At 46.5% G+C, this 17,548-nt stretch overlaps 1 protein-coding gene across 1 annotated transcript in view; it reads left to right on the top strand.

The window, feature by feature from the left end:
* The window catches only part of BDH1 (3-hydroxybutyrate dehydrogenase 1), a 33,591-nt gene that overhangs the window by 3,494 nt on the left and 12,549 nt on the right, over positions 1 to 17,548 (top strand). The window contains exons 2-4 of the mRNA XM_016200024.2: positions 6,355 to 6,480; positions 10,879 to 10,951; positions 11,625 to 11,735. Of these exons, the coding sequence (XP_016055510.2) occupies positions 6,398 to 6,480; positions 10,879 to 10,951; positions 11,625 to 11,735 (267 nt within the window). The 5' untranslated portion in view covers positions 6,355 to 6,397. The remainder of the gene's footprint in view (positions 1 to 6,354; positions 6,481 to 10,878; positions 10,952 to 11,624; positions 11,736 to 17,548) is intronic.

Genomic DNA, 17,548 nt, shown 5'->3' with positions numbered 1-17,548 from the left:
GATAAAGGCTTAGACAGAGATGACAGCAGAGGGCAGTGCTACTCAGAGCCCTCCAGTGGGGTCTCCGATGTAAGCTATGCAGCTGCCACTGTCTTTATGGCCCATTACAAAGCCACCGACTGGAGCATGAGCATTTCCAGAGGTACTTGGAGAAGTCAAGGATGCTGGACATACTGACCAAGGTATTGGTAGCCTTATATGAAAAACCAGAGAAACCTAATAGTGCTTTGGAATTTTTAAAGCATCACTTAGGAGCTGCTACCTCAGAAAATCTAGAAACAGGGCTGCTTCATCTAGAATTGGCAGAAATGACAGAGAAATATGAAACTATTGTAGAAGAAAATAAAAAAGAAAGTCTGGAGTTCAGAGGAGAAGGCTGGTTGGAGAGAAACATTTGGGAGTTGGCAGCATGTTAATCATATTTAATGCTATGAAAGCTTGCTTGCTCTGGTGGCGGTAAGAGGCCAAGAATGGAGCCCTGAGACTTTGTTGTTTAGTGGTCTGACTTGAATTTGGTAGGCAAAGCCTGTCTCCTAGGGATGGAATGCCTGCTTAATCGGCAGTTTTAATTATGGTAATTTTGGGAGCTCTGGTAACACTCTCTCTCCCGTCACCTAACATATAAATATACAGCCTTGCAGGTAGCCTAGCATAGACTAACTTCTATTTAGAATTCATAGCTTTGCTTAGACAGGTTAGTAACGTCACTCAGATCACCCTAGATGTTCTAAAGTTTGTGTAACCATAGTTTATGATTTTCTAAGAGTTTAACACAAAGGCTGAGACTTAATGAGTTAAACTTTCTTCCTTGCCTGCTCTGTCCCTGACTTTGAAGGTTGCAAGACCTGTTTTTCAGGAATAAACCCAGAATTATTTGCAGGACCAGGGGGCTGCTCCAGCTCAAGCTGCCTGAGGCCTGTCAGAGCAGCCTGGAGGACCCTCTGTTTACCTCCTCCTGAACTATTCTCATTGTCCCCTCATTATAATAATAAAATCTCCCAGAGGCGGAAATTTTCCACCATCTTTGAACATGGGGTGTATGTATAGTCATGTTTTCCAACTGCACATGCACAGGAATCCCCCACCTGTACATGAGGTGAACCCTCTCACCTTGAAGTTTATGATTTCTCTGAATAAAGATGAATCTGATCCCTTATTTGGGGACATGCCACTTTGGAAAGTGACCCCCCTGGTGTGTCCTTGCTTGCTCGCTGGCAATAAAGTTTGTTTCTTCTCATAAAATCATCTCAGAGTTGTCTTTTGGCTGGCAACTATTGAGTAATTGGACCTGCTTTGGTCTGGTAACAAATCAAGAAGTACAGAGGGGAAGGCCCATGTTTCTGTTGTCATTATAAGATCTACATTGTGGCATTCTCAGAACATGGAGCAAGTTTAAGAATTAATAATGACCTGAGAAAAAACCTGCGCTCAGTGTGTTTTAGCCAATATTTGGCTGCAAGCGACAAACTTCTGGCTACTTAATAAGAATGGAGAATAAAGACATTGCATGCTGTACAGAGCTGGAGGACAGGAGGGCAGCAGGGCCTCATAGGCAGATCTGCTTGTCAATCCATGGCTGGCATCAATTCAACACCAACAGGAGCCCCAGTTTGGGGTGGGGTACAGAAAGAAACTTTATTCAGTGCAAGCATCTGGATTGTGATACAGCACAAGAACAGCACAACTGTGGAACAGCTCAATAGTGTTGCAGCTCATTGGAGTGAGGCGGTCCTGAGGCCAGCCTCTCTGCCTAGGCAGCTCTGCTATGGCTAAATGGTTCAGTATTTCAGCTTCAGCCGGGGAGACACAGTCTTCAGTGGACAGGGAAAGTGTGCTTCTAGAATGGAAGGGGAGCTGACTTACATAGACAGAAGCCCCCGCCCACCCCCGTTGGTCTGTCCTCATGCAAATGAGGACTCCAAATCCTCACAGTTTGATTGATCCAAAAGGTAGTGTCCGAATTGGTCAGAATGGAGCCACTCTGATTGGTTGGTGAAGATGCTGATGGGGATATAGCTGCACAGCTCCAGTTGGACAGGGAAAGCCTCAGTCCTATTGGTTGAAATAGGATTCCAGGAACTCCTTTGTAAGGGCTGCCTCAGAAGGGAAGAGCACAGTCCAGGAGTTCAGTTCAGGCTTTTGCCTGAAGTGCAGTTTGGATGAGAGGCCCTGTGTAGGAAACAGAGCCCAGTTAGTCACCAGGAGCCCTTCTTAGTTGTTTTTTTTCTGAGTCCACATGCTGAAGGAGGCTCTGTTGTCTCTCTCTCTCTCCACCTCTGTGCCTGACTCTTCTCTTTCTCTGCAGATTGGCTTCCTCCATCTCTGTGGCGTTGGGCCCAATGTAGCATAACAGCCTCCTTCTCCACTCCAGCATCCAGATCACATGTCCCTGCCCCACAGAGGCTGATTTGCATTCTTTCTCAGTGCCAGGGGACAGAGTGATGGGTTCATCTTGGGTCAGGTGTCTCCCCCAAACCCAGTACTTCATGGCTGGAAGGAGGTCTCACTGTCCAACTATAGCTGCAGAGGCCAAATCATGTGGGTGAAAGGCAGGTCTGAGACGACAGGGATCAGGTGAGCAGGACAGACAACTGCAGAGAGTGTTTTTGAAGTGTTCTCTGGGAAGAACTGGCCATCACCTAAGTCTAATCTGGTGACTAGAGTGTCTCTCAGACTAGTCCAAGTGTCTGTATTAGGTTTGCCTAATTAAGGTCTCTGTCAAACACAGGTCCATAACAGTCACCATGGTATTTATGATAAAATGGTGGTGAGAACAATGTCCACTGTATCATTTGATGTTCCTATATAATGCTTTTAGACTTTTGTTCCAGAGTAGTTATTTTTCTAAGGAATAACAGGCATCTTTTTTGAATGAGGGCTTTTAAAATTTGTCAGGTTGCCCTTTTGCATGGCCTCAGGGAAGCCCCATTAACTGTGCAGTTAGCATACATAGCTGAGTTGAGCTGGAACTTTTAGGCAAGACTATAATAAGTGATCAGAAGGGAAATAGCCAAAGGATAATATACATCTATCTAGTGAGGGATCTCAACTCAAATGCCCATAGTGTCCTGGTAGCTAACAAAGGTGATCTGGGTAGGCTTACGGTAGTAAGTGAAAACTGTTTGTCTTGAGTTCAAGCATAACTTAGCTCCGTAGTTACATGCCTTTTAAAACACTAGACTGGCAAAATGAAACAACCAAGTAGAATAGGGGCTGCCAGTTGTCAGACCTTGGAGTCCCACACACCTTGCTGGTCTTAAGGTCCTCAGTGGGGGGGGTCCCTACATAGGATGGTTCCCTGCTTAAACCCAGCTTGCCCTCTCCAATGGGAGAGGGCCTTCCTTTCCCATTTGGTAGTGCCAAGGCCCATCCAGACTTCCTGTCCAGAAGCAAGTGACTTCTCTTTCCTGCCTAAGGTCTGCCCCCCAACCCCCCTGCAGTGTTCCTGTTTCTTTTTTCTTTTCTTTTTTCAAAAATGTTTTTATTGATTTCAGAGAGAGAAAGGGAGAGAGAGAGAGATAGTAACGTCAGTGATGAGAGAGTCATTGATCAGCTGCCTCCTGCACGCCCCCTACTAGGGGTCAATCCTGCAAACTGGGCATGTGCCCTGACCAGGAATCAAACTGTGACCTTCTGGTTCATAGGTCAACGCTCAATCACTGACCCACGCTGGATGGGCTGGTGTTTCTGTTTCTTGATGATGTCCCACCTCTTCTGAGGATGTCAGTACTGGGAATGTGTCTCCCTTGCAGGGGATACCGTGACCTGACTCACAGGAATGAAACCAGCTATGTCTCCTGCAAGATAGTCCTGTTAGAGTGCAATGAGGGAGCCCAGCATCAGGGCAAGATGCACACTGGATCCTTGTGCTTTCCACAGGTTACCCATAGTGTCCAGGTAGTTAACATGGGTTATACATTGAAAATGGAAAGGAGGTGCCCTTGAGAGCAGACCCAAGTGTTCTTAGTGGTAGATAAGTTTCTCCCAGATTATAGATTGATATGTGAGCATCTTGATTTTGCCATGGTATCTTATAAATTTGGGTGCTTAGAGTCAAGCCCCCCAGTGTCAAGTCTCCCTGGGGCAGCTAATTGACTTTAAGGCTAAAGAGACTGTCCCCCCCCTCCCCCCCGTTGCTCTGCCATTCTTTAGCGCCTACCTCCCACAGCCATTTCTGATTCTAACCCAAAAGGCAAGTGAGTGGCATTTCAGGCTTGAGAACTTAATATTTACAGAGAAAGAAGTCCAGCACAAGGCATTAAGATGACAACCCTGAAGAGTATGTGGGAATCCCACTGCCCACAGTATTGTATTCTGAGTGAAAATGGCAACATGTTTAAGAAACTTAAGAAGACTAAAAAGAGATTTACAAGTCTGCCATTCTGCACATAAGACAACGTTTTGAATAGTACGTTATTCAAGGGGTGAGCTTTTGTGCACTTTAAACTATTTTGACTCCTGCAGCACTTTTAGACATTGCTGACTCGAAGGAAAATTAAATTCAAAGCCACAAGTATTGAGCATAAGGGATAGAAAGGGCTTTAATTATAGACAACTGGATTTGAAATCACCCAGTGGTGGTGACCTCAGACTCCAGTTCTGGGGAGAGGAGGAGGAGATGTGTGTCCTCAGCCAGCTTGTCAGTGCTTGGGTGGGATGGTGGGGTCACCCAGTTAAAGAATCTGAGTCTGTCAGGGGCATCATGGGCATGGGCCTTTGATGGAGGGTGGGTCTGGAGGGGGGTTGGGGGGCGTCCTTGAGCACACAGCTCATCTCCACTCAGCAGACTCACTGAGGGCCTCCTTGGTGTCAGGCATGGTGGTGGTGGGGGATTCAAGATGAACAAGGTGCCTGGACTCACCAAGCTCATGACCTAGAACGGGAAGATAAAGTAGTGAAACAAGATAATTTTGAATTGAAGTGTGATCTTATAGAGAGCAACCCCTGTGTGTTGCATGGGGGGTTGGGGACAGCCTCTGCGAAGTCTGAAGGGTCAGAAGGACTCAGCCATCTGGAGTGAGGAAGAACAAGGGCCAGGGCCCTGAGGCTGGAAAGATCTTGGTATACGTGAGAAACTTCCAGAATAACAGTGCAGTGAGCACAGGGGTGGGTGGTATCAGACAAGGTTAGGAAGGAAGGCAGAGATCATTCCAGCAGGCACGGGAAGGCTTTTAGGCAAGGGAGTCACATAATTTGACTGCAGTGCCGGCAATGGAGTGAGGTGAGCAGGAGCAGGAGGGGAAGCAGGAGCCTAGCGATCCCTGTTTGTTTTCCTTTCCTGAGGATTAAACAGATTAAACCTCCACCTGCCTCCTGCAGTGAGTTTGCAGTGGTTGCCTAGTTAGTGAACGTGCTATAGACCTGTTGGCCCAGTTAGGTTTGGGTGACAGCAAAAAGGCAGGGGAGGAGCTGCCTCGCAGGCAGAACCTTGTGCTGATACGAACAGTACGTAACCAACCACAGGCAAGTGTGTAAAGGGACAGTTCACCTGGAAAAGAGCAACATTTTTTGGGCGGTGGTTTCCTTGCTCCACTCCCTCCCAGTCTTCCTTTCCTTCCCAGAGGCCAGGAGGAACCGTCATAATAATTGACCAGAACAGAAAGGCAACCAATCCACACCCTGATCCATAGTTAATATACACAAGTAGGTGCTGAGTAGCCTTAAGGAGATGCTAAGTCTACATGGCCTTGTTGCAGTTAAAGTTGGTTTAACCGTGAAAGGGGTAGAGTGTTTTAATTTAGGTTGATTAAAGCATGTCTCATTTAATAACTCCAGTCCCCATGCTATAATGAGTTTCTGATGAATTTAGCCTCAGAGCCAGTCCATGTGTTTGGTGGGGCTGGAGAGAGAGATGAAGAGCTGATTCAAATGATACATGGTGTGGGGCTGGAAAAGCTGCCTAGGAGGCATGTGGGCAAATCGAGAGTGAAGGTTGGTGTCCTGGGCCACACAGGTTGGTGATTTGCCGGATATCGAGAGCACAGAGTATGAAGCTCATGGAGTTGGAATCCCTGAGAGGGTGGGCCCCTGAGTCCCCAGTGGTTGCTTCAGGGCCTGGTGTGAGGATCACTGGAATGGTCCACCCTCTCATGCTGCAAATGGGTGATGACTTGTCCAGGCTTGCCCAGTGAGTTGGTGGCACAGCCAGAACCAGGACCCAGGTTTCTAGATGTCCTGACTCCATCAAGTGAGGCTGCAGCTTGAGAGGAAGCTACAGGACAGGTCTACCTGATCGGACCTGAGCCAAACAGACAGGGCCCAATTTGATTTTTGCAACTTGGAAGAAAAATGGCCCCTCCTGCCTGAACCTCTGTAGGCAACAAAGCAATGCTGAGGGTGCATTTTGTGTTTCAGACCCACCAGGAAGAGGCTGATCATTCTACCTCCTGTGGCCACAATGCTGACCGCCCGCCTCTACAGACCCCTGTCAAAGCTCCCTGGGAAAACCCTGAGTTTCTCTGGTGCAGAAGATGGAACAAGGTAAGAACCTTAAGGGTGAAGTCCTTGAGGGTCACACTTTCTGGGCAAAGCACAGAGAGCTCTTCCACATGGATGATGCTGGTGGTTGTAAGGCCTGACTCTCAGGGTATCTCTTAGTCTCCGCCGTGGACCAGCAAAGGAAACTCAAAGGCGTCCTCAGAAGAGAGAGACCTTCCCAGGGCACACAGGGCACAGAAGAATATTTTTCATCAGATTTTTTAACTTTTTATTTTGAAATAACTACACTGATACAAAAGTTGCCAAAATAATACAAAGGGTTTCCATGTCCTCTTCACCTAACTTCCCCGAATGTTGACATCTTGCAAAACTGTAATGCAGTCACAAAACCCAGGAAATTACCACTGATACATGTTAGTGAACCTACACACCTGATTCAAATTTTGTCAGATGTCCCACTAATGGACCTTTCCTGGTCCAGGATACAAACCAGGGCCCCACAGTGCCTTTAGTTGTCATGGCTCCTTACTCTCTTCCTATCGGGGGCAGTTCCTGAGTTTTGTGGTTCTTGACCTTGACTCTTTGGAGGAATGTCTCTCAGTTGGGGTTTGTGTGCTTTCCTTGTGTTTGAAGTCAGGTATTCTGGTTTGGAAGGTGCCACCCAGGTGAGGTGTGTCTTCTCAGTGCATCGCATCAGGAGGCACGGGGCACTGGTGTGTCTCATCACTTGGATCAAACAAACCTTACACAAGCAGCCAGTTAACTAAAATATCCTGAGATTTCACTGAACTGCTTGTGTGTTCAGAGAAAGCTAAGTACAAATTAAAGAAACACCTCTTCTTTGGCAGCTTTGGGGTTGCCTTTTCCAAGGGGATTCAATGCACTTTGCTACCTCATTTTCCTCTGTTGAAGCCAGAGCAAGGAAAAAACAATGCTTTTTTCTTTATATTTAAGAGGAGCGAAATTGTTAGGTTAAATTCAAAGTCCCAGCAGCTAGAAAATTGATGAGTATTTTCTATGCCAATAAATATGTTTGGAAGAACATGCATTTAGGCTTATAGCAGCATTTGCTTAAAACCATTTCCCCGGGAGACAGCAGTTTGCTTGGAGATGGGGCTTCAACTACCAGAGGATACCGTATAACAAGAGTTAAAATGGCCCTTCCAGCAGAGGTGACATCTCATCGAAGAGGGAACAGAGCCTGGCTCTGCTGAAGGGCTTTTGAGGAAGGTGATTTACTGCAATTCTTTCTCAGTGAGTGATTCATAGAAATGGCAAAATCTGTCCCCAAAGTGGCTTTTAGAGATTTCTGGAGGTTATTTTTTATTAGAGAAGACAATAATCCCAAAGGAAGTTAAACACTTTTACCAAGGTTTTTTTTTTCTTTTTCTTTTTTTTCTTTTTACAAAGGTTTTATCCTCAAAGGGAAGTGTATTAGTCATTTGAGGGGAAAGAAAGACTGTCATGGGAGATTCTGAATCTTCTGGAAGGATTGTAGAAATAACTGGTTAGGTGGCGGGGGCTGTGGGCAGGGTGGTCAGCGGCAGAGCTGAGTCAGAGGGCGTTAGCTGTCCTTAGGGCAAAGGTGTCAGCGGAGGTCTTGGAGGGAGACCTAGTGTGTGGAGAGGATGGAAGGGACCGCCGAGCCTGGATCAGAAAGGAGGTCTTTGGGTAGGGAAGAACTTGGCCTGGTCATTTTGCTACATCTCCATTGATAGGGGCCTCGTAATCCTGTCCCCACCTGTGGGTGGATCCTGTGACAGCATCCTTAATAATTGACCTCCCAGCCTTATATCTCTTCCCATAGGGTGGTCAGTACCTCTCACAGCAGGCCTCCTGTTCCTGTCTGCCCTCTCCATTCATACTGAACAAGTTCATATTTTATCCCTAGGGTCACCATGGCACCCCGATACCCCACTCCACCCCTGAGTTCTCATTCTATCTACATTTTTTTTCATTGCTCATCTCCCATGGTTGCCCCACTCAGCACCCAGGTCTCCCATCTGAATGATGTCCATTTGGCCTGAGCTCCTTTTTGAGATGTGATGCCCTGAACAGACCACCACCCACCCCTTCCCATGTGTATCTGCCTCACCAGATACCCAGTGTGCAGCAGTCACCCAGTACACACTGTCCATCCAGATAAAAACCTCCCTGGGAGTGTCTGGATGTGGTCTCTGCCCTGACACCTGACAGCCTGCTCTTCTTATTGGCTCCACACAGCCCTCAGACTTTGGATACAACAAATTATTGATAAATGGAACAATCTCAATGAATCTCCACATTGATGTTGAGTGAAAAAAGCAATCCCAAGAACATATTCGCTGATACATCTGATAAGGGGCTAATATCCAAAATTTATAAAGAACTTTAAAAACTCAACATCAAAAAAACAAACAATCCAATTAAAAAATAGGCAAAGGCCTGCCCTGGCTGGGCAGCTCAGTTGGTTAGAGCTTTGTCCCGATACCCCAAGGTTGTGGGTTCAATCCTCAATCAGGACACATACATGAATCAATCAATGAATGTATAAATAAGTGGAACAAATCAATGTTTCTCTCTCCCTCTCTCTCTCTTTTTCTCTCCTTTCCTCTCTCTCAAATCAATAAATAAATAAAAATTTTTAATGGGCAAAGGACCTGAATAGACACTTCTCCAAAGGGGACATACAGACATATGAAAAGATGCTCAATGTCACTAATCATCAGAGAAATGCAAATTAAAATCACACTGACATATCACCTCACACTTGTCAGAATGGCTACCATCAATAAATCAATAAATGAAAACCCTCGTGCACTACTGGTAGGAATGCAGACTGGTGTAGCCACTGTGAAAGCAGTATGAAGTTACCTCAAAATAATAAAAAATAGAACTATTTTATGACCCAGTGATTCCACTTCTGAGAATATATCCAAAGAAACCCAAAACACTAATTTGAAAGAATATATGCACCCCTATGTTCATTGCAGGATTATTTACAATAGCTAAGATTTGGAAGCAGCCCATGTGCCCATCAGTAGATGAGTGGATAAAACAGCTGTGGGACATTTACACCATGGAATACTACTTGGCCCTAAAAAGGAAACCTTACCTTTTGCAACAGCATGGATGGATTTGGAGAGTATTGTGCTAAGTTAAATAAGCCAGCCAGACAAAGACAAGTACCATATGATTTCACTTGTATGTGGAATCTGATGAACAAACTAACAAACAAAGTAAGAACAGACATAAATACAGAAAACAGACCGACAGCTGTCAGAGGGGAAGGGAAGGGGAACTGGGTGAAAAGGGGGAAAAGATTAAGCAAAAAACCCCCAAACACCTCAAAGACCAGGGGTGGGAAACCTTTTTTCTGCCAAACGCCATTTAGATATTTATAACATCATTTGCAGGCCATATAAAATTATCAACTTAAAAATTAGTCTGCTATATTTGGTCAAACGTTTAATTAACTCACCCCTAATATGATGGCTGGAACTGCGTCTCTTTGCTGAGGCCTTGGCAGGGCCAGAGCAAATGATTTCCCGGGCTGTATTTGGCCCGCTGGCTGAATGTCTGGATGTTCCTTACCCCTGTTAGACAGATAACAGTATGGTGATTATTAGAGGGAAAGTGAGGGAGGGGGAGGTAGGAGAGGGTAAAGGGGTGATAAGTGGTGATGGAAGGAAACTTGACTTGGGATAGTGAACACACAATATGATATATAGATGATGTCTTATAGATTGTACCCCTGAAACCTATATAATTTTATTAACCAATATCACCCCAATACATTCAATAAAAAACAAAATAATAAAGCAATCCCAAAAGATTACATAGTATAAAATTCCATTTATATAACATTCTTGAAATGACAAAATTATAGAGATGGAGAACAGATTACTGGTTAAAGAGGATGTGGGTTGGGAGGGAAGTGGGTATGGCTATAAAAGGGTAACAGGAGGGATCCTTATGGTGATGGAAATGTTCTGGATTTTCACTGCATTGATGTCAACATCCTGGTTGTGATAGTGTACTATAGTTTTGCAAGATGTTAACATTAGTGGAAATTGAGTAAAATGCACAGGGCATCTCTATGATTTTTTAACTGCAGTGAATCTACAATTATTTCAAAATAAAAAGTTAAATGTAAAAAACTATCAGGAAGCAGAGTAAAACCCAAGGTCTAAGATGTGAATTTACAGAAGGCTTTGTTAACAAAGCTGAAAGTTCTTCCTACACAGTGGCAAAAATAGTCATGGCAACTGATGGCCCACTTTCTACCAGCTTAGCAAACCCTGGAAGAAAGAGGACCTCTTCCTCTGTAGTACCAGCAGGATGTCCCTGGGGGCTCTGGGTGGGGACACAGGCAGTGCTGCTCACTGGTGGCTGAGAGTACTCTGAGTTGCTTCTGCCCCAGGAACAAGCCTGTGCTCATGGCTTCCTTTTTTCTTGCAGGCACACACTGCTGTTTTACTCTGCCTCCTTTGTCCCTGCTGGTCGTCGCACTTATGCTGATGCAGTGAACCCGGTGAGTGGCAGCCCAGCTACCTGGGAACCAGCCAGATGGTCAGAGCCCTTCCCTCTGGGCCCCTGGCCCTGAGCCACCTTCAGAGCAGGGCTTCAGGGCTTCCAGGACACTCAGATCCACTTTCTCATATTCTTAACCTCCACCCCACCTCCCCGACCTCCCATCAAGTAAGTTTTAGAGGTTAAGAGTTTAGACTCTAGACTCTCATAGGCCTGGTTTCAGTTCCATTTCTATCACTTGGCATGTTGGACATTTAAAAAGTATCTGGCTCCTCACGCATAGCATGGCATAATAATCATAATTACTATATGGAGTTATGAGAATTAAGAATAATGCATGCACAGTGCCTTGCACATGGTAAGTAATGACAAAGATGACAGTGATTATGGTGATGGAGACGATGGTGATTGCAGGTGAGAAAACTGAGGTCCAGAAAGGGCACCTCAAGTAACATTATTAGTTGATGGCAGAGTCTGGGTTAGAACCCTGTCTTCTGATTCTGAGTCCAAGCTTTTCCTACTAGACTATGGTGCATCTCCAGACAGAAAGAGCTAGGCAGGGAGGGCCAGGCCTGGTTCACTTGGGAAGACTAGTTGTTACTGCCCAGAGGAGGACTAGTCACTCCGCCCTCAGGATCCTGGTTTCTCATGTGAAGTCTTATCTTCTAAAATAGGCTGGCAGCAAAGCTGTCCTGATCACAGGCTGTGACTCTGGGTTTGGGTTCTCCTTGGCCAAGCATCTGCATTCAGAAGGCTTCCTTGTGTTTGCTGGCTGCTTGATGAAGGTAAGAGATGGGTCATCTTTGTCACCATTGTCCTTTACACATAGTAATTGTTTTGTAGTGTTTTTTTTTTAATTGTAGTAAAATACACATAACATAAAATTTACCACCTTAACCATTTTTAAGTGTACAGTGGTATTAAATATAGTTACATTGTCTAAGTACCTCATGTAAGTAGAATCATACAGTATTTGCCTTTTTATGACTGGCTTATTTCACTTAGTGTAATATCTTCAAGGTTTGTCCATGTTGTAGCATATTACAGAATTTCTTTTTTAAGGCTGAATAATATTGCATCATATGTATATATTACATTTTACTTATCCATTCATCTGTTGATGGACATTTGAGTTGCTTCCACATTTTAGCTACTGTGAATAATGCTGCTATGAACATGAGGGTACAAATCTCTCTTTAAGATCCCTGTTTTCAATTCTTTTGAACATATATCCAGATGTAGAATTACTTGGTCATATGGTAATTCTATTTTTAATTTTTTGAGGAACCGTCAAACTATTTTTCACAGCAGCTGTACCGTTTTACTTTCCCATCAACAGTGCACAAGGGTTCTAATTTCTCTGCATCCCTGCCAATACTTGTTTTCTGTTTTTAGATATTAGCTATCCTAATGTGTGTGAGGTGATGTCTCATTGTAGTTTTGATTTGCATTTCCCTAATGATTAGTGATGCTGAGTATCTTTTCATGTGCTCATTAGTCATTCATTCTCTTTGGAGAAATGTCTGTTTAAGCCCTTTGCCCATTTTAGAATTGGGTGGTTTTTGTTGTTGTTGCTTTTTAGGAGTTCCCTATATATTCTGGATATTAATTCCTTATCAGTTATATGATTTGCAAACATTTTCTCCCATTCTGGGGGTTGTCTTTTTACTCTGTAGGCAGTGTCTTTTGATGTACAAAATTTAAATATTTTTATTAAGCCCAGTTTGTCTATTTTCTTTTGTTGCCTGTGCTCTTGGTGTCAGATCCAAGAAATCACTGTCAAATTCAATGTTATGAAGCTTTTGTCCTATGTTTTTTTCTAAGAGTTTTATTGTTTTAGGTCTTACATTTATGTCCTTGATCCATTTTTGTTGTTGTTAATCCTCAGCTGAGGATATTTTTTCCATTGCTTTTCAGAGAAAGAGTGGAAGGGAGGGAGGAGAAGAGAGAGAGAAACATAGATACGAGAGACACATCGATTGGTTGCCTCCTGCACATGCCCTGACTGGGGGCAGGGAGTGAACCAGCAACCCAGACACATGCCCTTGACCAGGAATCAAACCTGAGACCCTTCAGTGCGTGGACCAGGGCTCTAACCACTAGCCATGCTGGCCAGGGCTCCTTGATCCGTTTTGAGTTAATTTCTATATTTGTTGTTAGGTAAGGGTCCAACTTCATTCTTTTGCGTGTGGATATCCAGTTTTCCCAGCACCATTTTCTGAAAGGACTGTCCTTTCCCTTTGAATGGTCCTTGTCAAAAATCATTTGACTATATGTGTGAGGGTTTATTTCTGGACTCCTTCTCTGATACATAAACTTATATTCCTCCCCCCACATCCCCACCCCTGCCACTCTCACCGCATACTCCTCCCCCTTACTCAAGAGGCTGCAGGCACAGAGGCCTCCTGCTCTTTAACACACCAGGCAACACCCTCCTTGGGTTTGGGCTTGGCTGTCTCTTCTTTCCCAGATACCTGCAAGACTTGCTCCCTCACCTCCTTCCAATGTCACACCTTCCTGGTGAGGCCTTTTCTTCCCTCTTTAAAACTGAACACACCATCTACCACATTCACCCCCCACCCCCAATCTTCTTTTCCTGCCTCTCTCTGGGATCATAAGGAGGGCTTGACGGGCCAAGGTGGCATCTCATCACCTTCTGGAAGGGTGAACAGGATGCCCAGTGCCCTCATGGAAGAAGAGGAGATGAGCTGGGAAAGGAGGGCAGGACCGGACCAGAAGGGGACCCGAATGCCTTTGACACGGCTTTTATCAAGGATGCCCAAAGTCCCCATTTTGTCAGATTTATTAGTCATTCCTCAGACCATGTCATACTCAACCCATCAGCAAACCTGACCACACTACTCATGTTTGTAACACTGTTTTTTGACTTTGTGGAACCCTGCTCTCTTGGTTTCTCTTCATCTTCTTTGCCTGCTCCTCCTATAACTAGTACAATGCCCTAGGCTTGCTTCTCTTGTCACAGTGTTTCTAATACATTTGACAAGATGCTCACATGTAACATGTGGTGAGTGTCCTTAGACCCTGCCTTGAGGTGCTAGACCACTAACAATAAATGCTGGGAGACTGAAACCTTTCTGCCAGGCTGAGCCCATCACCTGCCTCACGGCAGTATTACATGGAGGTGGAGGAGGTGGAGAGGTTGGAAAGAGTTGTTAGTGTGCTGTGATGTTTTCTATCTGGTCTCAAGTAAAATGAAGCTGGTTTCAAGAGAACTTCTTGGAGAGCTTACCATGGTGCCTTGGAGTCTGAGGCCACAGAATGAGGTGTTAATATTTACCAAAAGAAATTTAAAGGCCGAAGAAAGGCTGGAGTGGCTCCTCTGGAAGCAGAGCAGAGAGAGCTTCATAGGGGAAGGGCTGTCCTTCTACCTTGCCTGAACCTAAGGTGGATAATGGGAGAGCTCCTGGGATCATCTTAAGGGCACCTACCCAGTGAAACTCCTAGCGGGTCCATGTGACCCAGCCAGAGGGGTGGTTCCTGGAATCCTGCGCTGAGGGAGAAGATGCCCATCGGGAGGAGAGAAGGGCAGGGGAGTCTCCAGTGGAGGGATCTTTGAGGAACCCACAAAAGTGCCTCAGGGAGGAAGGGCCAGCCCTCCTGCATCTGCTGTCCCAGGGCGCCCACAGCAGACAGCAATGGTACCACCCTCAGAAGACTACAGTCTTGCTCCCTCATTTGTCAGCCCCTGGATCCAACCCTGTGAGGGTCTGGGATTAAGGAATAAGAGTGGAGGAGGAGCTGGAGCGCAGTAAGACAGCTCTGCCCTTGCTGCCTGGCGTCCCACGCTGCGGGCCTGGGGCAGGGCAGGCTCTGAACTGGATACAAGTTTGAGAATTTGGGTTTTCAAACTGGGCTGGGCTGGAGTTATTTGATTAGCAGACTGAACTAGACTCTTTATGCCAAAACAAAGAGGTTTTCTGTTATCTGAGGAGTGGAAAAGTTGTAAGACTTGCCTGAAATTGCACCCAGGGGTGGAAAACACAGCTTACAGATGAAGTTTAAAGGGTTTAGTTAAAGAAGGTGCTACCCCTCACAAAGGCACCAACACAGCAGGACTGGAAGCTCATCTCTGAGCAGCAGACAGATGTGCACAAAGAAACTGGGCGCCAGGGAGGTGGTGTGGCCCAGGCAGTGCGCCTTGGCCTGAGGACAGGCGGATCTGCAAGGGGAAGGGCCACCGTAGTCTGCAGCCCACAGACTGAGGGCCATTGGGAAAGCTTTCCTTTGAACAGCTGGGGCAGAATGACAGTCCCCTTCCCTGTTGAGGTGGCTGTTAGGAGCAGGGTGTGCAGGCTGCAGAGATGGATGAGGACTCCTGGGGAGGTCTGAGGTAAAGGTAAGAGGGTGGGGTTTCCCTCCTGGGGCCCTGAATGCTGAGCCTAAAGCTGTGGGCAGTGAGATGAACCCCCAGTTTCCTTTGAGAGAAAGCTTTTAGCTGCCAAATTAAGTTCATGTGGACACTCTGACCTAGGGGAGAGGCTTCTCCTGGGAACTGCGGGAACATTGGCTCCATGCTGGCTAGAGGCACGGGGAGAGGTCTTGGGTGGCGTCCAGGAATTGCTAACAGATGGCAGAAGGATTAACAAAGCCTGGGAAGCGGAAAGGACACAGGTACCTCTTGTGCATCTCAGCTGGAATCTATCCTGTTGGAAGTTGTTGTCAGAATCCCCTTGGAGACTTAAATTACTTGGTCTGGGTTCCAAGGGGCATTTGAGGAGCCATGATATCAAGGACTGCATTAGAACAAGACGTGTTTTCTTTGTGCCTGTGTGCTGTGTGTGGAAAAGAGAGGTGTCTGTGGCACCAGCCCCTCCAGCCTTTGGACTCAAAGGTGGTGTCCTGGGGATTCTTTTCTGGAGCCCTCTCTGGGAACAGCAGCAGAAACTCCAGGCCTGTCTGCTCCCCTGTAGATGGAACACCTGCCGTGTCATTTGGGAAGGTGGCACATCCAGGGGGTTCAGAGCCCAGCCTTGCATGAACTGAGCCTCACACCTGGCTGCTCTATGCAGACGTGATTCTGGGTGTAGCTGCCGTTCTGGTGCCAGGTTGGACAGAGACTCAAGGGGTCACACATGTTGCTTCTTCAGTAGGGCCACTGAGGGGGGCTCCCTGGAGAAGATGGCAATTTAGGGGTGGAAGAGATCTTAGAGGAGGGAGATCAGCCTGACCACCTGCCTGATGCTGGGTTTTCTCTGTACTACGTTCCCCACACCAGCCTTATTGTCTGAACACCTCCTAGGCAGTCCATGCCACCTCCAGGCTGTGAAAGTCACTCCTCATTTTGAGCTGAATTTGACTTCTTGGCCCTGGTTCTGTTTTGGGCCGCACAGGACAAGTTGGCTCCCTTGCCATCATGTTCTCCCTAAGCCTTCTGTCCAGAATGACGATCTCCATACCTTTGGCCCCATTTCACACGGTCCCTTCACCGTTCTCCCCTGAGTCCTTCTGACATTGCATCCCTGTGGCACTGAACTCCAGCCCTGGGGTTTGGGTCCTCCTGGCTCAAATCACTTATGCAGGACTCAGCCTAACCTGTGGAGAACTTTCCACAGACATTTGGACCCTCCTTGTGCTTCCTGCTCTGGCTCTTGCCTCGGTACCGGCTGTGTGTCCTGGGACAAGCCGTGGACCGAGAGTAGGCATCTCCCATCACTTCATCCTCTGGCAGCCACTCCTGTCCTCTGCTCCATGCACCACTGAGAAAGTCACCACCAATTCAATGATTGACAGTGTTTTCACCTGTTTGTAGCTCATTCCTATTGTGAAAATATGTGTCATAGAACAGATGAGTATGACAACGCAGCCTGCCTTGTGTGTGAGGACCAATAGATGATGCATGTCAAGTGCTCAGCACAACACGAAGCACAGTAAATGCTCAATAAGTGACGTCTGCTTTTATTCACATCCTCCAGCAGCTCCCACTGCCCCATGCAGACCCCTGCCTGCTGTCCCCTCAGCCTCATGTCCCACAACGTCCTCAGGCCTCTGCTCCTCCTGCAGTGGCTTCTGGCAGCGCCTTCGCGCCCCTGCCCGAAGTGCCCCATCCATGTCCTCCACTGTCGCTGCCTTTGGAAAGCCTTCCCTGTCCGCCACAGCTTCGGTGCAGCCCTCGCTCCCACCAGGTTTCCTGCAGCAAATACTCCTTGTATTGTGTGCTTGCTCGTCTGCCTCCTTCCCTGAAACGTGGCTCTTTGAGAACAGGGGCTACGTATCTTAGTTATTTATTTTTGTGCCTCCAGTACTTAGCTCAGTGCAAGAACATAAGAGAGGCCCAGGACATGTTTGCTGAGTAATACTTTCTCATGTGTGTAATAACACCTGAATTTGCGTAGCACTTGGTCATTTAATAGGTTTTTAAAAAAACAATTTCCTCATTCCATTACCTGAGCAGGTCAGGACAGGTGGTGATGTCCTATGACTAACTGTAGCTGGAAAAACCAGGCACCTCGTTAGTGACCAAACTGGCAGCAGAGCCTGGCCCTGGCCTCTTACCAACCTGTGGGTGGCAGACCCTTGGCTTAGAAAAGAGGTGGCAAACAGGCAGCCTGCTGGTCACATGTGGCCTGTGGGTGTGCTT

Source organism: Miniopterus natalensis, chromosome 6 (genome assembly GCF_054644295.1).
Source record: "Miniopterus natalensis isolate mMinNat1 chromosome 6, mMinNat1.hap1, whole genome shotgun sequence".
Classification (NCBI taxonomy): domain Eukaryota; kingdom Metazoa; phylum Chordata; class Mammalia; order Chiroptera; family Miniopteridae; genus Miniopterus; species Miniopterus natalensis.
This window is presented reverse-complemented; position numbering and strand designations above follow the sequence as displayed.